This window comes from Pezoporus occidentalis, unplaced genomic scaffold, assembly GCF_034315485.1.
Source record: "Pezoporus occidentalis ecotype Australia unplaced genomic scaffold, CSIRO_AGI_Poc_V1 ctg2, whole genome shotgun sequence".
Lineage (NCBI taxonomy): Eukaryota > Metazoa > Chordata > Aves > Psittaciformes > Psittacidae > Pezoporus > Pezoporus occidentalis.
The window spans coordinates 20,191,466-20,213,942 of record NW_026913855.1 but is presented as its reverse complement, the minus strand read 5'-3'; the positions used below and the strand labels follow the sequence as shown (position 1 = coordinate 20,213,942).

The following is a 22,477-nucleotide window of genomic DNA, read 5'->3' as shown; positions in this document are numbered from 1 at the left end:
GCAGCTAGAGTCCAAATTAATCACCTCTATCCTCTGATGGATACAGCCTGAAATATGTAATTTTGGGAGAGGTTATTTTTAAACCTGGGGAAGGCACTCATCAGTTCTACTTTTGAACTTGCAAGAAAAAGGTTGAAAACAACAAAAAAGCTTCCTATTAATCTTGGCAATTTGGTACTACAAAAAGTGACTGAAATCAATCATGTAACAATAAACACCAGGAACTGTTCCCCAAGACACTCAGTTTCATTACAGCAGTTAATTTTGTCTTATCCAAAGTTTGGAGCACACTAGGCATTTCAGCAACATAGATAAATGAGACAAACTGTATACTTACAAAGACTAAAAAGAAATGTTATATGCATATTTGGGTACGTTCATTATATCAAGTAGCACAGCCCAATGTGGAGATCTGCAGGGCAAAAGGGTGCTGGAGGAGAATACCCACCCCATATGCATTTCAGGGAGTTTTGCTCTGGATTAGCTTTGTCCAGACCTATGGGCCAAATGCCTGTGAGGGCTCAGCTGACTCTGCCTTCTAATTCAGTATCACCCATGAGGAGCCCAGCATGTGTACTCCAGGCTGCACCAGGATGAACTAAAGTAGGCAATGTGAGTGACCACCAGAATCACTCTCAAAACTGTCTCCCGATTCCAACAGACTAAAGTCAACATACCCTTACAGCAATTTGTAATCAGGTTGCCAAACACTGCTTGGAAATATCTGTTCATTAAAAAGTTTCTATACGGACCATCTTTATGTATAAAATCTTGATTTGTGATGATATCCTGAAGCTCTTCTCCAGCATTAATCTAAGAAGTTATACAGACTTCAGTATTTTGTCCTACAAGAATTAAATGATAACAAAACTGTGCTAGATGTGCTGTATGGAGGCTATGTCTAGAGCTCAGCTTTAACATCGCATTGTGCTTTACCAGCAAAAGCAACAGGCTTATACCGTCAGTGCCCAAGTTTTTTTTTTTTTTTTAAACAAACAAACAAACAAACAAACAAAAGCAGCTATGCACTGCTCCAAAGACATGTCCCTTGAAAATATTCTTCGGAGCAAGACTGTGGACACATCATAGCTCTTTGATGTGAAGATGGCACACCAAGTCATAGGACAGGCTAACAAGACTTCAGCTGGTGGCTTTCTGTTCTCTCTGTGTCTCAGAGACTAAAGAGTAAGCATTTTTAAGTTGGTAGATGAGAATGAATAAGAGAAGCCATAGTTCATAGTACAACTGGTATTTTAAGCAACCTGATATTTAAAGATATTAAGCCTATGTCAAGCTTTGTTAAGTTGACAAAAGTAAGGAAGTTATTTCCATATAGTTTTCAAAGTATAGGAAAAGACACAGAATTAAATATATTTTGAAAAAGTAAAGAAAAATTCAGGGCTTAAACTAACAAATTTCCATTCCTACTAGAATAATTTTTATGTGACTTGGTCACCTTTAGCTGCCCCATTAGCAAAAATTCGATACAAAAATCAACTACAGTATCTTTCATCTGTTCAGGAAGGTACATAACAAGGTTTATAGTGTAGTAACTAGTTAAGTGTGTACACAGCTATAGTAAGTCATCCAGAGCAGTTTACTGTTGCTTAAAGCAAACCACAGATGTTTCAAAAACTGAAGAGTTATGCAGCCCATAGGTAAGCTGAAAGGACAACAGAGCAGCCTTTTCTCAGTCACTCAGATTTATGAAAATCTGATTAGACAAAACAAAGATCCAAGTGCTTTACAGTAATTCAGGTAGATAGTATTTTCCTCCCTAAATAATGTAAAAAAATCCTACTAATCCAAGAGGAAGGATTTATTTATTTTCAGAATTCAGAGTACCTGCGTCTGCAAAGAAACAAGCTGCCTACCTGCAGAGAAACAGACAAGAATAAAAGAAATCTAACTATTTACTGCAATAGGCTAGCAAGAATGCTGCAAATACAACCTAAAATGGTATTTGTTAGCTGCTCATTCCATACATCAAGCTACCACATGGTCACTTTGCAGAGGGAAAACCCATCCCTCCAAGACCTATGGGATACTCCATTTCACAATGACTTCTTCCCTTCTTATTTCTTGACAAATCCTTCCTGTCTTAAAAATTCAAAAGCTAACAGTATCTACTGCTGCAGATTAAGTATATGTCACTTACTACTGCCCAGCTAATGCAAAGTAAACATGCAAGTTGCTTGTTGTCTGAGTGAAGAGTCTGCAGTTAGTGGGATCACCCACAAACACTGAACTGACAGGTACATTTTAAAATCACCTTTTCAAAAACACATTAAGAGGAGAAAAAAGAAATAGCTGAACAACTTTGGTCTAAGGTCACTGACTCTGGATAAAAATCAAAGTGGGAAACAAAAGTGTGACTCTTCCTTACCAGCAACTAGTCATCAAGCAGTGCTTCAGATGTTTGCCACAGAGCAACAGATGCAGTATTTATAGTTTATCAGCAGTAATACAGATTTACAGAATTTGCTGCCTACCCACACCCTAATCAGTATAAAAAAAATAAATATCACATTGACAGCTAAATTATCATGAAACCAGTTGTGACCAGACACAATCTGCAACCTTAAAAATCTGATTAAACTTCAGTTTCCCTCATGAAATTAGGATGATGCAGCATGACTACCCCCATTTAACCAGACATGAGAAAAATAGTCTTCAGTTGAAAAAGACAAAAAGCCATCACAAATCCACAGGCAATCCACAAGAATCTTACAAAAAAAAAAAAAAAAAAAAGGCTTATTGGAGAATTTTTTTTTTCCCCACTCTAATTTCCCTTATTTCACTGGCAGTGTTACAGAAATAATTATTAAGTGATGGTGAAAAGATGACAGCAGTCTTGCTCCATCGGCAGAAAAGACTGCCACGTTCCTCTTTCCGAATTAGGGCAATTCTTTTCTTACTAAAAGAAGGGGGCAGCTTCTGCATACTGACAACAAAGGTTTTTCACCCCGGCAATTCAGGAATAGTACTCTTCTTGTGATTTCTTGTCTTAGTTAGCAGGCAATATTTGAATATATTTTAAGTATGAAGTGCAACACCAACTTTACATTACTATTTTGAAGAAGAGTCTAAATTGACAAAAAGTCTGGAAAATATGACCCATCCGGACATCGATATATTTTTCTAAATAACACAAAGTTAACTTAAAATATATTAATAAACTCAATTCAAATACCTTAAAAGCACATTAATATAATGCAATCTAAATCTAAAGTACTTTTCCATATTAAGATTTACATTAGTGGATGATTCACTAAGAATGTGCAGGTAGTGAAGAATTTGCTTATAAAAGTAGAACACAAGAATGTGCATATGTATGTAAGTATATACCACCACCCCCCCCCAAACTGTACATTCTAAAAACAAGCAAAAAAAAACCCAAAGAAGTGTCAACTGCTTCTCATTATCACATGCCATGTACCTTAGCATAACATTATTCAACATTTTTCATCCAGAGAAATGTTTATGTTTGGAAGGGTCTCATTTACATTTATTCTATCAATTTTACAACATCACATAACAGCTGCATCTTCTGTACAACCGCATTCAGAAGCCACCTAGTGCAAGTTAGACAAAGGAGCTTTGAAGTTAAGTGTTTTAAGATTTGAAATTGGAAAAACATTATATTGTCTCTCCATGACAAGCACATATAGGCTACATGCGGAGCAGTGACAGGCTATCACCAGATTCCAGTCTCAAGACAATTTGTTTGTATTTCTTACAGAGTGAAACTAAACCATGACAGCTGAAATCTGAGAAACCAAGAAAGCAAGTATTGCTGTAACTTTATAGCAAGACCACAATAAACTTTTCTCTGAAATGAATGTTAAAGTTTATATTCAACATCTTTAACAGTCAAAAGATTCAGTACCACCAACTCTTAATTGAGAAATGAGACATGACATGTTACATCAGAGGTTATTTAGCAGGTCCTCTTTTTAACAATTAAAAGCCACACTTGATCAAAAAGCAGCAAAATGCCTTTTAAAAAAAGGCTTCTAGCTTTTCTTAAGAAGAGCCTTTCCTTTAATTTAAATTCTAATCGCAGTTATATTTAAGCCTGTAGGCTACAGAAAAACAACTCGAGGCATAAATGAGCTGAAACAGGAAAAAAAGCTGATTGAAAACTTGCCTCATGTGCTTACCTGTCCTTGCTGCAATGAGATGTGTTGCTTTGTCAGGATCATCAGCACTCAGTACTAGATTCTTCACAATTTTAGCTCCAAGTGCTGTGGCATGATAGTGTTCCCGTGTTTTCTCAATGGGAAAGTTTGTTGGGTAGAGTCCGCTAAATATTATGGTTACATCTGCCAGCACTTTACTTTTCAGTTCTGGTACTATTTTTCTGATATCTGGAATTTCCTCAATCTCTTTTTTCAGGTATTTATCATACTTTGTGTAATAATCAGTGTGAACCCGCACAAGGATCTCTTCGAGGTATATTAAATGGTCATCATCATCTGTATCATCCTCCTCGTCTTCTTCCTCCATACTCTGATCTAAGGACTCACCCATTGTAATTCCAGATTGTTCACTATTCTGAGACTCTGTTTCAGCTTCTTTCTTGTCTGCACACCCATTTCCTAAATCACAAAGACTTTCCTGTTCACTTTCTTCTTGTGCTTCAAGATCAGTTTTGTCATGAATATTTTCACTTGGTAGAGATTGTGCATCCCCAGAATGGTTCACCAGACCATCTTTTTTTTCACTCACATCAATGCAACTCCCTTTCTGCAAATTTTCATCCTGCAAAGGTTGTTTGGATTTCTTCCAGCTTCTCTTTTCCTCATTCTCACTATCTGATACAGAAGTGGATGACTTTTTGGTATCCAATCCACCATCACTTTCACTGTCACTAGACAGTTCAAAGTCCAACTCATTTGTTGTCTTGTCTTGGGTTTGCTGCTTCTCTGTCACTGTTCTGTCACCTTGTTCTGAAGAAATCTGAGATTCTATTGTATTTGTCAAATCATTAGTGATCTCACTGTCCACTTTCTGATCAGTGCTATCATTTAAGGTATCCTGGGCAATGACTTTATCACGAGGGTTCATATCCCAGTCCAGTGTTTCACTGCTTACAGAAGTACCTCCATTTGCAGTGCAAGCATCCTTTGTAGTTTTCTTGAGACCATTGCTTTGCTCTTCTACACATATAACACTCTTTGTTTCTTCAGCATCTTTTCCTGATGTCACTCCTGAATCCAATGCCTCTGGTTTTGTAGAGTAGTTTACTAAAACATAAGAAAGAAAGAAAGAAAATCTGTACATATTTTCTTTTTTTTTTTTTAGTTTAATCAGAAGTGAATTTTTTTTTCCTTAAACACACAATTTACATATGCAATCACTATGTTAGCAAGTGACAGGCTTTTCAGAAGTTAAGATACTTTACATGTCAATGATTACTAGAGAGAACTAGAACTGGCAAACCTAACAAACTTTACTTTTGTAAAGACGCTGTGTAAGCAGCTCTTTTATCTTCTTTAAAAATCACACAGGCCATCAGTGACTATTTGTTAACTATGCAAACATGAAAGGATTTATTTTTTAGCGCGAGTTTCACGATTACACCTCAGGGCAATGAAACTAATGCAGCATGATTTAGACAGGGAGGTTAAGTAGGAACAAAATATTCATTCTCAGCAGTATGTTGAGACCAGAGTTCATTAACTATTCCTCCAAAGTGGGGCAGGAAAGGGGACTGAAGAGAAGAAACCTACAGAGAGGAGTAAAGATTTATTTTTTTCTGTGCCTTATTTTACACAGAGGAGAGAAATTGCTTTCCTCTCTGTTTTTTTGAATGATTCGTTGTATTGCCATACCAGCACTCCAGCCATAACAGCCAAAACGTTATCTACCAGTACTCCACTTTTGCTGTGGTTACCCATCAAAAGGAAAGCTATGAACAAGAACAGTCCAGTTTTACTAAGTTACTTGCACTTGTGCTGCAGGAGTACTATGTCAACTACAATAATACAGGGTTGCAACAGCTATCAAACACATCTGAAAATTGGAAAAACTTGTGAAAGTAGTTTAAAAATTATATAAATTACCTTTCTTCTTCATTTGAATTTCTCTTGGTCCAGGAGGCGCATTAATATCTCCTATACCCTGAAAGTATACGTATTTCTTCACAGTTATCAAATTGGGTGCAAACTTCCAAACATCCTCTCTATCATCAATGATGCAAACCATTGAATCGCCACATGGGAAGAGATCTCTAAAAGATGAAACAGTTTATAAAATTAATTTAGTTTTAGAAATTAATACTATCAATGAAAGCAGTTTCTGTTGACATTCTGGTTTGCTACAAGCAAGTTTGCAGGACATGATATATGTATCAACCTGCTAATTTAAAGTCAATAAAAAAAAAATAAAAGAAACAGCTGTTTTTATATCTCTATTCCAGAGGTTAGAAGCAGGAGCCAACAAACCTCTGCATTACAACGTTTCAGCCAGTCTTACAGTTTAGGTCAACAAAGAGCCCCAAAGCCAATGACATACATGGTCAATACACTATATAGAAATAGGAAAGACACATGAACAGTTTTTCAAAGAGCTGACTCACTCAATCCAGAACAATGGAAGCAAAAAGTACTAATACTTACATCACTGAGGAGGAAGAGGTACAGCACTTGATACACACATGCATATGAAAACAGCGGGGCGGGGGGGGAGGATGACCCAACTCAAAAAAAAAACAAAACAAAAAGCCTACAACCAAAAAAAACCCAAACTTCTCATTTGCTATGGTCAGGTGGGAATAATTTTTGATCTAGGTTTACAAAATCCTAAATATATTTGCCTTACATGAAAAAAAAACCACACCCTTGATTTTATACCCTGAAAAACATCAGAACCTGAATTTAGACTACAATATTAATTTAAGGCTCTAGATGGCCTAATTTCAAGAAACGCTGCACCACAGAAGCTGCTAGATATACAGCAGATTTGAAAGCCAGAATATTAGATACCGAAATAAGTATTAATCTCAAACTGAGAACTTTGGTTTAACTGAAAAAAAAAAAACAAATAAAAAAAATACCCCCAAAAAACAACCCAAAACCAACCAACCCAAAACCCCATGCAACATACAAGTCATCATACAAGACCACAAGCCTGAAGCCTGGAATAATAAAATGGAAACAAGGTTAAGTTATTACAAGAAAAGTGTAAGTGAAAACATGATTCCATTGCTTCACATTCTTACTGTTATACTACCACAAAACACAATAACTAGATTAAATGCTGCAATACCCAACATCTCGGTTTTATGGAGACCATGTTGATATTTAAGAAGCAGATAAAGGAGGACTATAAACATGTTAAGTGCAGAGGGAGTAATTTTTATTATATTTAGCATATTCTGTTGTCTTATTTTGTTTAATGTGTAAGACCCATATACATACCTAAGATTCCCAGTTTTTGAAAATGGATCAATACATTCATCCCTTGATAATATTCGATGGGAAAACAGCTTCTTTTCGGGGTCCAAAAATCCTTTTGAAAGAAGAAATGAAGAAGTTAATGTTCAAGATGTTTGTTCCTTGCTTACATTCTATATAATTCAGTTATTTTTAATCTATGCACCAGCAGTTTAACTAACAGACAGTTTTAAGGTATGAGGTATTATATGGGGGAAAAGGTAAGCACAGTGGATCAAGTATTTGTAACTAATGCAATGGCATTAATTTTACAAGTCCCATCTCATTTTCCTTCAACATAGCACCAAAATTGAAATGAAAAGAACTAAATTTGTGACAGCCACATAAATCAGGCTGGAAGAGATACAGCAGATGACAGATACACGTGACTCTTGCAACTTACATTTATCTCTCTACAGGTGATTCGTTAAAGCTAAATGCTCGCCTTAGCTCATTATGCCTAGGGACTGCGGAGAAGTCTCACAAGAGTCGGCAATGTGCTGCAATACTTAAGCACAGTGGGCAAGTTAAGGGACAGTTTCAGCCGGAGCTCTTGCATTTGTAGGTTTTAAGTTGTACCTCTAAAAACTACTTAAATATATTTACACATAATGAATATATCCTGGGATTCCTCGAAATATTTAGACCTAGTTGCAGTCACTGTTCTGACTACACTCAGGAAAAAAGACAAATCAAAAACAAACCAAAAGAAGCTGTGCTATCTGATCTTAAAATAAAATGCCATTATTTAGGAAAATGGTGACTTGGGTGTACAAACACACATGCACATGCTTCTGAACCTAGCGTCCAATAATGAAGTTCAACCTCATGAGCAGATCACAGTCACATAATGGCTCAGAAAGAAACTGACATCTTACATGCTAACCTGAATTTCTCAGTTTACTGAATTTGTGTTAAATTTAGCATTAACTTCTCATTTTCTGAGTAATACAGGGCAGTCAATACTTATCTGGGGCAACTTTTTAAAGGTTTTTTATTTTACCTTAAATGGTGGCCATCTTAACAGCCAGAACCAAAGTTCAAAGTGACTATAGATTTTAAGGACCAACTTCAATTTTCTTTCAAGGAGGAGCTTTGAGATTTGCACAGAACACATGGTCAACTCCTTTTAGAAGTCCAGCTCTCATGAGTATGTTTAAGCTGGGTCTTCAAAAAGAGAGTATAAAAAAGTCGAATAAAAATCAGCAACTGAAAAGTTGATCCTCTATGTAGTTGATGTGTAATTGGAGTAACTTAAAACCCATAAAAGCAAGAAAATTTCGAGTTAAGGACAGAGGTTCAACCTTAACTCACCCGGCTATGCTTAAGAATTGCTGCAAACTCGTAGAATCATCCCCTGTAGTGAGACCCTTGCAGTACCTAGGCATAATGAATTGAGAGAATTAGCTACAAAGATTTATTGCCATACATACAGATATTTTGACAAACTACATAAGCTGTCATATAAGTTGCTGCTCTCCCCAACCAAATTCTCTTCTTCTGTATTCTATTATCTGAATACACAGGGACACTCTACATCAAATTGGACAGATGTGCACTATTAAATGGTAAAACCACAATGAGGCATTCATTTGCAGTCTTGTCTAGCTAAAACTGCAAGTGAAGCTGAACTAAGAAAGCCCAAGCACAGAAACCCTGACTGCCAAGTATTAGAGATGAGATAATGTTCTGGAACTTTTCGATAATGCCTGGTAAAGACCTAATTTAAACACTTTTTTCCTCCTTGATAATTCACTAAAATTGCACTTACGATACAGCTCACAACAGATGTACCCACACAGATAAAAGCTCATCTTAAGAGAGAAGGGTCTTTCAAAGCTAAGCTACTTGAATAACAATATGGAAAACAGCACTGGTCATTTAAAGACCATGTCTTAAACTCTTTGATTTCTCTTGGATGTTGCCTGGCCAACTGAACCAATACAACAGACATAACCCTGATGTATTCACATGGCAGGGTAATGACAGATAACATTGCATTTAGCATACATAATTTGTTTTCTTCAATAGTATGTTAATATCATCTTTAAATTTTGAAGAGGCTATACTGGCTATTCACTAACCTATTTAGTGATTCAGTGACACCAGAAGACATAACTGGAATATCGTTGGAAACAGAGGATCTGATCTAGTTGAAGATGTCCCTGCTCATTGCAGGGGGATTGGCCTAGATGGCCTCTGAAAGTCCCTTACAGCCCAAACTATTCTATGATTTTGCTCTATACAAGAGCAAGCAAGACAACTAGTGGCTACATAACATACTGTTACTTAAAACATTAAGTTTTAATTTGTTTATGACTGCAAATAGAACATATACCTGAAGAAATAAAAACTTTACATTAAAAATAAGTAGATGCAGATATAACCTCCAAGATAAAACTAAGTAAGGCCTAAGATTAAACTTTTATTAAAAAATTAAAATCATTATTATGCTGCTTTCAGTAACAAGAACTGGGAAACATAATGAAAAAATCTATTACCTTCAAAATAAAAATATTTTCACAACCTACATATTAAAACACTTAGAATTTACCATAGCACACTGTTTGGATATTAACCTTTAATAATGAAGCCACAGGTTTCAAATCGATGATACCTTCCAAAGCACTGGTGGCTTTTTCTTTAATAAAAGTCCATACAGATACACCAAAAAAGGCACCTGTTTTGATGATGCTGGTTTTTTGTGGGGGCATTTTGTTGTCATTTTCTATGACTTTGGAGGGATAAGAACATCTGTGTTTTTTAATATGCTCATTAAGTATACAGCAACAGTGAAAGTGTTCCCAACATGTACTCTTGTTTCATTTATTTCTACCCATTTCCACCACCATGCCTTGAAATCTGATCAGTCACTTTTCACTGTTTGTTGATTGAGTGTTAATAATAAATTTTCTTAACAGATTTTTTTTTTTAATGGAGAAGTATCAGTTTGCAGGTAACATTCCAGCAAAAGGATAAACGTTGATGAATTTCTCATTTTGTAAGCATGTTTAAAAAAAAGCCTTTATAAGAAGTCAAAATGATTGAAGACAGACTTGTGGTTTCAAATCAAAACTGAGTCTCCATTTAGTTCCATGAATTAGACAATGTGCTAAGTACACCTCTAAGCAGTTTTTTGAACAAACTGAAGTCACTATCATTATCCTTTGACTGCCATATTATGAGGGACTATTCAGTTGACTCACCTACCAGAGACTATTCCTCTCCAGTTTGTTTTCCAGTATCTCAGACTGGGTCTTTGCACATACAAGCATACCTAACTGTGTTACCTGACCTTATGTAGGCTGTTACAAAAGCAAACCTTTGTAAGACTTCTAAGGTTAAGTAAAAAAGACCAACAACATCACAAGATGCAATGTTCAAAAGTAAATAAATTATATTGGGGAAGTCTCAGATCTTACAGAGTTAAACAGCAATTCCCAGTGGGGTGATGTAACAGCAGGATCCAACATGGATTTGAAGAAGTCCTTTTAAAAATAAATTTAAAACTGAAAGTCATCTCCAATTCTACTTCAGGTCCTACTTTAGAACCTGGAAAGAGCTGTTCACTCAATCTTTCAGTTGCATTAGAGACCTTCAGACACTGGTGATTACACACACACACACTCTCACCAGTTATTTCTTGACACACTTGCTGTAATAAACCATATGTATGAACGTCCTCAAATCAGTTCTACTTCCTAAAATCCACTAGGAATCTTAGGAGTGATTTCATACTGCATTATCCTTGCCTAGTGGCCTTTGAACTCAAAATTCACAGCTGCATTGACTTTTACAACACCATTTAAGCCAAATTCAGTATTAAATACACTGGACTTCTCTGATGCAGAGTAGGAAAAAAAGTATCAATTGGTCAAAGTAATTATTTATAAGATAAATACTACAGGAGGCTCTAGATAAAAATGTAAAATTCATCTTCATAACCGTACTACAAGATACCACTTTGCAAATATGTCAAATTAAGAAAGGGTTTAGGATAAACTGCTTCAGGCAGATATAAATGGTGTTTACAAATAGCAGGTAATGCCACTTAACAGCTGAGTCTGCTGGGATGAGAGAAAAGGACCTCTGTCATCTATTCGCAAATGAGGAAAAAGCCTTCCAGAACACGCAAGTAGCAGCTCAGTGTCTAGATTTCACGAAGAAATGGAGAACTACAGAGTCCTATAGGTCCTATATGGAGAACCTGATTTCACAAAGAAATCTAGGATGCATATGGAGGACCTAACAACAAAACCCTTTTTCCTTATGAGAAAAGATTCATTACAAGTCCTTCCTTTACATAACAGAGGGATAACAGTAAAATATCAAACTGACAGCTGTGAGAGATAATTTAACCAATACTGCCATCAAGTGTTCTCTGTATGTATTAGCTATACATTTCTCTGTTCTGCATCTAGGTTACACAGGCAAGTACATGGACCAAAGGCTGTATCGACCATTTCTCCATAGCAACATATTTCAGCTGAAACTATCCACTTGCAGTTTGAACACTTTCAATGAAGTCAGACAGTTTCAGGCAAAAATCTGAAAGTCTGGGGATGTCAGGAAGCAGTAATACCCTAGTTTGCTCATTTGGTGGCTATTTCCTCTGTGGAACAGATGGAACAGTGCAAGTATGATGCCGACAAATAGGCTTATCACATTATAAGTACCAGCCTGTGCCAGCACGGGGACTACAGGGTAATAAAAATTTTAGCTCAAAGTAAGCACATGACCAAGTCATACATTGAGAGATGACCAATCAGTGGGGAAGCACATACATATCATGAGTTAACTACGTCTGTGACTCACTCTTCTCCCTGGCTCTGAAGCTTATTTGCTATATGTCTTCCTTACATCATTGGGTATACACCTTCTAACCTTAAGCCACATGCAGATTTTTGGCACACAGATCCAAGTAAGGAATCTTGCCCACCTACTTTCCTTTACCAGTTACTTAGACCTAGCATATAAAAAAAACATTCCCCTTTTGCTACACAAGAAATAACCACACCAAGGAGGAAGCAAGGTACAAAAGTGTTAACGCATTAGCGGTATACAACATATAATCCAACAGTGAGACTGACAAAGCTTTAAGAAGATTCTTCTTCTTGGTCAAAAAATAGTAAGTAATGTAGAAATGTTCACTTGGATGGGCAGGACAGGATATGCCTCCCTGAACTTTCAAGGAAAATCAGCTGGAGACCACAAGCAGGTATCACTTCCTGATTCGAGATTTCTGTAATTATAAGCATCTTCTGTGGCTTGTTTAACAAGCATGAAGAATTCTCTACTTACACAATTCTTTTCTAAACTGTTCTAGTGCTAACTAGGATAGTTAGCTAACTATTCTGGAATGTTCCTTTCTTGCCAAGAAGTGGGATCACTGGGATAGCATTGCTCAACACACTTGTGGCAACCTGACACAAAAAAAAGCAGGTATGAAAGACAAAAAAGCTAGGAGACACAGAACAGCAGCCAGGACAGTCTGACATACAAAGTCACAAGCTAAAACAACGTGAGTTATACTGTCTTAGTCTGACAGACTTCATACAGGAAAGTCTACACAGAAAATGCTATTCTGTCAAGGCACTGAAAGCCAATTTTACAGTTTAAACCCAGGGTAACCCTCCTAACATGAATTTCACTCATATGTTTTCACAAGAGGGTAGGTTTCTTTTACAGTTGCTGGAAGGAGGTAAGCATTTCACTCAGTGACCCACACCACAGACTACTAATGCTATAATTTAAATGTAAGTTTTCAGTTACTAGGAGAAAACAATTCTACGTTCTTGAGGAAAAATATGTGAAAATATTGCTACATCTGTGTTTTTCCTCAAATAAGCACATCTCAGCTCCAGAACACAAACAGAACTTCTGTACATTGATTTTTAGCAGCCAAACTTCCTTTGGTGAATGGGAACAGCAGGGTGTATGTGGGTGAATGTACGTGTGGGTATGATCCCCACAGGAAGAGAGAATTTCATGTTGTTGATTTTTACGGAATTACTTTAGATTTTAAGACAAGTGATTTGCAGATCATTTTTAGAGTCCATCAACATAATTTCTTAATTAAATAGGAAGGCACTAGTTGTCATGCCACAGTCTAATTCTCTAACCATCAGGGAAGCAAAAAAAGCATGTCTGAAAGGAAGAAAAGGATTATTTCTAAAATTACAGGCCATACAGCCACTGCCTTGTAAGTGAACCCAGAAACCTGTTTACTGAAATATCTAGGAAGTGTTTTTTGCACAAAACGAAGAACAAATACCTGAAAACAATCACAGAAAGAAAACTAGTTATATAAATATAAAGCCTGATAGCGTAAATATTGTTAAGTGTAACATGCTACTCACCTGCAATTGTATGTGCATACAGTCTGCTGCCAAAAGTAAAAACATGTAATTCATACAGCTTGGCAATTTTTTCCAGGAATTCCTTACAATGAGGACGCAAACGAGTATGCAACATAGGCTCACCTCGACCTAACTGGAAATGAAATATTCCCTAGAAGAAAAAGCATGTTTCATATTATCACGATAACAAACAAAAACGTCAGCATTTCAGAAGTGCTATTCCCTCTTCCATCACTTTCACTACTTTTATTTGGTCCGACTAGGCTAAAGCAAGTTTTAGCCACAAAGACTATGTGGATGAATAAAATCCAAAGCATGTTTTTGCTCTGTACCAGCCAGTCCAACACAAAAGTTTCCAGTGTACCTTCCTGCATTTGAAAAAGTTTATGATCAAGGTAGCTTCCATTCAAATCTTATGGCAAACCAATCTGAACAAAGCAAACTGAGAAATTTCTCAGAAAGTTCAGGATCCCAATCCAATCAATATCATTCAGTGAACTTCACTCAGATTAGTTTTAGTACATACTGGGCTCAGAGAAAGACTTTGTTGGATGAAAAAACATTATGTCTATGGAAATATACCATCAGATAGCAAACCAGGAAGGAATTTTGCAGATAAAGATCCCAGATAAAAATCTCACAATCTTTTAAAAATGTTTTTGTTTAAACCATTTATTTATATAGATGAAGGCAAAGCCTTTCAAATAGACAAGTTCTTTTGATCTTTAAGCTGAACATTCACTCTCCCTTTTCCTCTCAATTACAAAGTACATTTACAGCTTGCTTTTTCCTAGCAGGAGTTAATGCACGTTGAACTTACTGGACATGCGCAAATGACAAGAGTTAAAAAAGAGCAATCATGCAGCTGTAGTTTGCATGACAAGTTTGAATTTGCATCCTCCTTTACAAGACACTGTAGATACATTCTAACACACTTTTTAAAAATTATTTTTTAGTTTTTTTAAGTTTCCAAGCTGGAAATGTTACAAGCCAATAGTCCCCATCAGTGCAATGACGAATGTTTCAGGAAGAATTAAATATAAATAGCAACACCTGAACTCGCCTCTCACCCCAGAAAAACAAAATTAAAGAAAAAAATCTCTAGACATAGTCAAGGAATGACAGATGTAGTAACACACAGGCTTATCCAAAGAGGGACTTCAAACAGTAATTCACTATATCCACCTCAGACATGGAGGGGAAAAAAAAAGGTCTCATTACTGAGTACTCAGCTTGTGAACTGCAGAGGAAGGAAAGCAGACATTAAACTACCTGAAACTTCTCAAAGTTTGGAAGAAAACATACCATCATTTTAAATGCACAGAAAAAAGGAATACATTTCAGAGAACTTATTTCTCATTTTCTGTTAGTCTTCAACTACAATTTTACCTAATCATGAAACCATCATTTAAATACTGTTAGAAATATTCCTATTGTCACTTTGGTTTGAAAGTTAACACCAAATACTTACCTTATTAGACATTTGCTGGCAGTGCTGTTCTGTAGTATGGATCAATGTCTGATCCAAATCTACCATGAGCACCAGTTTTCGATTTCGATGTAGTCGCTGTTGATCTTCTCTTCCTAGCTGCTCAGCTTGCTGTAACAAAACATTCATAACTAAGCTTAGAAGAAATAAATTAGATTTATTGCCTTTTGTGCACTGTAAAATTAAGAAGGTCTCATACAAACTAACTGCATTAGAAACAATGCTTCAACATAACTGTAGTGATGGCAGCCTTGCCAGCATTTTTTCCACAGAAAAAAAATAAAAAATTCCCATAGTCTACTCTCAGATCTTTGTGACACTAGTAACTCTTAAAATTGATAAACTCAAGGACTTTCAAGGTTAATAAATAACCACTGAATTACTTCAAGGCCAGGAGCCTTGAGAGGAAACAGTAATAGCTTTGGGGTACACAAAGGACAAGTTTATCACCTGGTCTGAAAACTTGCAATTTTGTATCAACTGGGTACACTACAGCTGACAACGCTAGGCTAAGTATAAAACTAAACTGCTAATGAAAAAAATTAAAATAAATGACAATTTAAGATTAAAGAATAAATGCCTTCAGACATAAGTAATTAGATTACATAGTTCTGTGTGGGCACTGCTGTCAAAGACTTTATACTCTGTTAAATCTGAGTTGAAGTTTACTCCGCTTGTGCATGTTTCCAAACCTTAGAAGTACCACATTAAGCTCTGTTTGCCTTAACCACTTCTGATAGTAAGCTGCAGTGTTGCTTTTAAGTTTAGCTGTCTGTGGATAAAGTTAAGTGGAGCGTTATGAAGAAGCAGGGGTCAAATGCAAACTGCCCTTTGAAACACTCCTCTAGGATGGGGACACTTCTAATGCTTCTATCTTCGCATTTCTTCTTATTGGCGCTCTTCAAAGAGTTTAGGAAAAAAAAATAATCAAGCTGGTAAAGAAGATAAATAGAATGTTTATCTTCATAATAAACATGTCTTTGCCTCTAAAGAAACTGAGGGTTGAACCAGCATATTTTGATGACTCAGCTGAATTGAACAGTTAAAAAAAAATGTTTAACATGCAGGTACGTTGGTAACAAACTAGCTTTTCTGTATCTAGTGGGACCAATTTCAAGGTGAAGGGTAAAGCTAAGTTTTAAAGACACTGCCAGCTCCCAACACCTTCCAGCTAGTGGAAACCAGCTCATTCTTAGAGACAAAAACATCAAAGTAGTAATTCTCAGGCTGTTGTCACAAGTGTCATCTTTTCAGTGCAAAGCTCTAAAAGAACACTATAAACCTGATAATAACCAATCTGAATTACCGTAAACACACAAAACCCCTGAGCTACTGATGCTTAACACCAAATTCCTCTTCAGAAGGAAGCCAAACTTTCTGTATGAAGTATACAGAACATTGAAGACATTCCTATAATGAAGCTTCTCAACTGGAGAGCTATAGTGAAAGGTATGAATCAAGAAAGCATGATGATACTTACCTCAGAGCTAACTTTCAGCTCTGGAACACTGTGAACCATAGACACAGTTGCTGTTGATAATGGCACATTCTGTTTTCCATTCTTGTTTTGTATCCTAATCATGCAGGGAAAAGAAGCACCAAAAGAGAGAGTAATAGCTTAGTGAAAAATGAACACTAAAATCTGGAGTATCAAACTAGTCTCCACCAAAAAACTATTTTGACTAATATACTCTTCTTTCAAATTCTTGCTAATGTAAGTCACTAAACCAAATGGATAAATGGATAGAGATCAAAGCAGTTCACCATAAAAACCTTTCAAAAATCATCATGATTAGTTATGCTTCCATATAATTATTTCATTAAAAATGACACTAGGATGAAACAGACATCTATGTATTGATTAGCATTATAAAATAGTTACAAAGTATAACAACCACTCAAATTTAAATGTTTTTTCTTTTTCTGCAATCTCTCAGCATGCAATTATCCACTTTTCTCCAAGTTAGACTATAAAATAAATGTAAGCAAAGGACAGGCAAAATTACTCTTTATGCTACTTACACGTGAATGCTGCCTCAAGAAAAACATCCAAAAAATACCCACACATGCTTTTTCCTTTAGCACAGAGTGAAGTACTACATGTGTGTGCCTGTACTTTATGTGAATTTTATACACACACAGTCTTAGTATTCATATAATCACATACAGATGCATGTATATACAGATAAATATAATTAATATTCATATATAGACTGAATAGTAATTTCTAATTTTAATGATAAATATTATTACATACAGTATACATATTCTCATTTTTTTGTGTGTATATATATTTATGATAAAGTGTGTGTGTACACACAGAAGTATGAAATTCCTTGAAAACTTATCAAGTAACACCACTGCTATCATCAGTATCACTAGTTTACAGCTTACAAAGATCAATTTATTGGGAACTGTGGTACCTAATTTTAAAGACATTTATGGTTAACCAACATTAAAAATACTATCACACAAGTTTTGTCCTGTGTGTCACATGCACATCTCTTAATTCTCACAAGTACCTGTCCTACAAAAGGCAAAATTTGATATCAGATCTACAACCAGAATTAAATTTCACCCAGTTTTCACTTCATGACAAGCAAGCACCTGAGGAAAAAAATATTACTTAGCTGTGTTGAAGCAGACACAATCACAGTCTGATATGCTTCTGCTGTACCTTAGGGCTTGGAAGCACAAGAAACAAAAGACAGGTACTTCCTTTGGTCCTAAGATTACATGCACATTTTACCATGTTACATCCTTTACTTCAGAGTTCAGAACATCTCTCATATGCAACAATGAATGGTATTTTAAATGAGCCTTTAAAAGAGATGAACTGTTTCCAGACCATTTGTTGAATAAGCATAAGAATTAGTTAACAGAAAGGATGTACCACTGAACAACACCCAACAAGCTGGCAGTGAAATGGCTTTACTCACTTCAGGCAAGGAAGGCAATTAATACATATGCTTTTGAACTGCCATCTGACATAGGCTCAGCAGACCTAACACATTCCTCCATAGGTATAAGCTACTTTGTATAAAATGAAGATAGCTGAGGTAGACAAATATTAATTGAGAAAACAGATTTCACTGCATATCCTGAATTTACCTAGATTTTTAATGAAAGAGCAGCATAGCAGTATTTACATGTGATAGTATTCAAACCTCAAAACAAGTATTCATTCAGGGCAGGCAAAAACCTATTTGCTATTACCCTAACTTTCAGTTAGGTTTCTTATTTTACCAAATACTACTTAACAGTCTTAACAGTCAACTTTTTATGAAAAGCCATATCCAAACCACTAACAGGGTTACATATTGCACAACATTTAGTCCACTTGTGCTGGTTTATGTGATAATGTTCACAAAATAGTTCTTAATAATGACTATGAATTAAAATGAAACCAAAGTATTTCCTTCAAATAAGCATACAACATTCATTTCTAAAATCCAGTCTATTATACAGCCCACTCTGGAAAGAAGCTGTTGAATTAGTAATTTGATATGTGTAAGAAGCATTCTCTTTACCAACTGTATTAGCAATAAGACAGAGTTTATACAACCATCTTTTGAATTTGCTTTCTTTTTGGCCTAAGGCTTAAATTCCTTTAGTTTCATGTGAGGCTATTTGAAAAAAAAAATGAAAAAAAAAAATCTAAACCGGCTTTGAAGCCTTACATTGGAAGCACTGCAGACAAGCTGGATCTCATTACAATACAGTACAAATGAAGTAAGATCACATGGATGAAACTACTATTACTTCACAACTATTTATACCTCTACAGGTAGAATACCCAGGTTTAAGTCACTGCTGACATGCCTTACAACTCTTAACCTCAGTTATGAGCACATAAAAACCAAAGTAGAATACATTGTGATGGGAATGAGTCTGTATGCATGTTCTTCACATTTTCTACCTAAGTTAGCAAGTTACACCACAACATCTACAGAAAGAGAGCATGCAGTTATTAAGTCATAAATTTGTAACATGAACTGTAACTCAAGCATCCACATGGCATCTTATTCACCCATACTTCTAGTTATGAATCCCTGTAATGACTAAAAAGTATAGTTCTAAATAATGCCTCTGTGACTACAGCGACATATATGGGGGGAAAAAGGGTACACATTTGTAACAGTGGCACAGAACTTGCCTATTTTGTCTTCATGTCTTGGTTTTATCCAAAACGAACACAGATTCTTGCCTACAAGCAGCAATTTTTCAGTAAAGATATACACTTTATTAAATGATCACACTATTAATAATGTGATCAAGAATTAATATATTCAGACCACTCAATTTTAATCAATAATTTTATAAGCCAATCTCAACAGATTTTTTTAAGCAAATGTGAGAAGTGCTTTGTGCTGAAATTTAACTTTTAGAGGAAACTCCCTCTCAACTTTGCTTATAAGAGCACTCTGTATGTTAAGCACCTACTTACGTCAGGCAGTTTGAATACCCTTCTTCCTCCCTACTAGCATCTACATCTTCAGCTACCCTTAAGATTCACAACTACTAAGACTCAGAATACAGAAGCAAAGGCCACAGCAGCCTTGTAGCAGCTTTCCAGTAACTAAAGGGGGCCTAGAAGAAATCTGGAGAGGGACCTTTCTACAAGGGCATGTAGGGAAAGGACAAGAGGGAACGGCTTTAAACCAAAAGAGGGGATATTTAGGTTAGATCTGAGGAAGAAGCTCTTCCCTGTGAGGGTGGTGAGGCCATGGCACAGGTTGCCCAGAGAAGCTGTGGATGTCCCATCCCTGGCAGTGTTTAAGGCCAAGTTGGATGGGGCTTTGAGCAACCTGCTCTAGTGGAATGTGCTCCTGCCCATGGCAGGGGGGTGGAACTGGAGGGGCTTTATGGTCCCTTCTAACTCAAACATTCTACAATTCTATGAAATTAGAAAACAAAGAGCTTGGATTTCTAATCACAAGCTAGAAGAGGCTGAAAAAAAGAGCTGAAAATACTTACTGAGTCAAGTCCTGGCCACATTCTGCACACAAGCCTTTCATAACAACTGGATGGCTGCATCCTTCCAGTCTCACCAAGACACCTCTGAAAAAGATGTAGGCATTACACTTATTGCAGGTTGATTTCACACACTCAGATTAATGATTTCATGTTGAAAGAGTTCAAAGAATAATTTCTGGTTATTATTTGAGTGCCAGTCCCATCAGATACATGCTTTTGCCCTGGTTTTCGGAAAAAGACACTAAGTATTCAAATTATTTAATTTCACACCTTTAAAAGTCACTGAAACATTTCTCAATGTCAGTTTCTAACCTTAGTTTAGCAAAGAAATTAAATATATTAACAAAACAAGCACTGTCTTTCAAGAAACAGCTTACATTCAATTAGATAAAACTCCCCATTAATATGCTACTGAGCTACACAGTAATGTAAATCAAATATGGAATCTTTAGATTCATAGAATCATTTAGGTTGGAAAAGGCATCAAGATCACCAAGTCCAACTGCAAACTTAACGCTACCAAGCCCACCACTAAACAATGTCCCTAAGCACCACATCTACATGTCTTTTAAATACCTCTAGGGATGGTGACGCCACCACTTCCCTGAGCCATTTGTTCCAGTGCTTGACAACCCTTTCAATGAAGAAATTTTTCCTAATATCTAATCTAAACCTCCCCTAGAGCAGCTTGAAGCCACTACCTCTTGTCCTATTGCTTGTTAGTTGGGAGACTGACCCCACCTCGCTATAACCTCCTTTCAGTAGCTGTAAACAGCAGTAAGGTCCCCAGTGAGTCTTCTCCAGACTTAACAACCCCAGTTCCCTCATAAGACTTATTCTCTGGACCCTACACTAGCTTTGTGGCCCTTTGGACACACTCCAGCACCTCAATGTCTTTCTTGTAATGAGGGACCCACGCAGTATCCAAGGTGTGACCTCACCAGCACCAAGCACAGGGGGACAAGATCTATAGTGATTTCATCTTTGTTTATTACTTTTTTGTGTCATGGCAGAAACATATATTGATTCAGTTGTTTCACAAAAGTATCTTAATTTCCAATCCTTATGGCTTGGATTGTCAGTTACTTTAAAATAAAGACAGACAAAAGGATACTTTAATTCTTTCTTACACACAATGGCTAAAACAAACCAGAAATTAGACCTTGATGTGCAGGTAAGTGTGACGTTTACTTCTGAAAACTGCTCAGAAAACAAAGTTTGCTTTTCAGTTGAATGATCCAACTGAAGCATTCCATTGTTCAACTTCCATTCTTGAAATTCTGAGTCTTGAAAATACCATCATTTATTTCCTCTGAATTACTCAGTCATTATGAGAGACTATAGCTTGGCTATAATTTCCACATATATTCCTAAATTCTGAAATAATGCAAAATTTCTCAAACTCTGTGACTATGAGCTGCATCAGCTCTCTAATATTTTAGAAAAATAAAAAGCCAAGCAGCTAAATAAAAACAAATAAAATAATCCAAGCTCTTCACAACATGGTTGCAATGTTTGCTCTTTGGCTTCAAATCTGTATTGCAATAAGCAGACAGCACCAGGGAGTAAACTGATTTGCATGCTCAAATCTTCCATTTGTATATTTGGCTATTAAGCATTTGGGAATTCCAAAAGAAAATCCACTTTCCAAATGTCACTGCATCTGCTTACTTCCAGTGTGTCTCCCGTTTCTCAATGACCAGAAGACTGATAACCCTACTAACAAAACTGCAGTTAGATAGACACCCATGCTGAGGATTTTTCCCTTTTTGAAAATAAAAACTAGATTCAGGTCAGGTTTATTTAAAGAAAAGTCTTCACAAGCCATCATACTACCAGTATTGCAACTTGCAAAAGTACAGATCTATTCCCTTCACACTAGCAGTCATCATCTGCTTGGAAATGATACCTCTTCTTTCTGTGTAAGCATTTTGGATCTCCTTCTTTTAAGCACAGTATGTATTTCACAGAAAACAAATAATAAATCACCAGTCCTGGTTTTGTACAGGAACTGCATGAGAGACAAGCTGGTTCTGTGGCCCATCGTTATTGGAACTTCATTGTTTGATTATTTAGTTCTCCTCTGTTGTGGTTTAAACCCAGTCAGGTAATTCGTTCGCTCACTTCCCCCCCTTTTTCTTGCCCTCCCCCTGCTCTCGGAGGGACGGAGAGGAGAATCGAAAAGAATGCAACTCCCACGGGTTGCATTTAGT

At 36.3% G+C, this 22,477-nt stretch overlaps 1 protein-coding gene across 2 annotated transcripts in view; it reads right to left on the bottom strand.

The window, feature by feature from the left end:
- Positions 1–22,477, bottom strand: part of CTDP1 (CTD phosphatase subunit 1) — a 102,236-nt gene that overhangs the window by 65,911 nt on the left and 13,848 nt on the right. For both annotated transcript variants that reach the window (XM_062618096.1, XM_062618097.1), the window contains exons 2-8: positions 20,265–20,348; positions 16,768–16,861; positions 15,270–15,398; positions 13,799–13,949; positions 7,425–7,515; positions 6,069–6,235; positions 4,164–5,249 (exon numbers count right to left, since the gene is read on the bottom strand). In XM_062618096.1, coding sequence (XP_062474080.1) covers positions 4,164–5,249; positions 6,069–6,235; positions 7,425–7,515; positions 13,799–13,949; positions 15,270–15,398; positions 16,768–16,861; positions 20,265–20,348 — 1,802 coding nt within the window. The remainder of the gene's footprint in view (positions 1–4,163; positions 5,250–6,068; positions 6,236–7,424; positions 7,516–13,798; positions 13,950–15,269; positions 15,399–16,767; positions 16,862–20,264; positions 20,349–22,477) is intronic.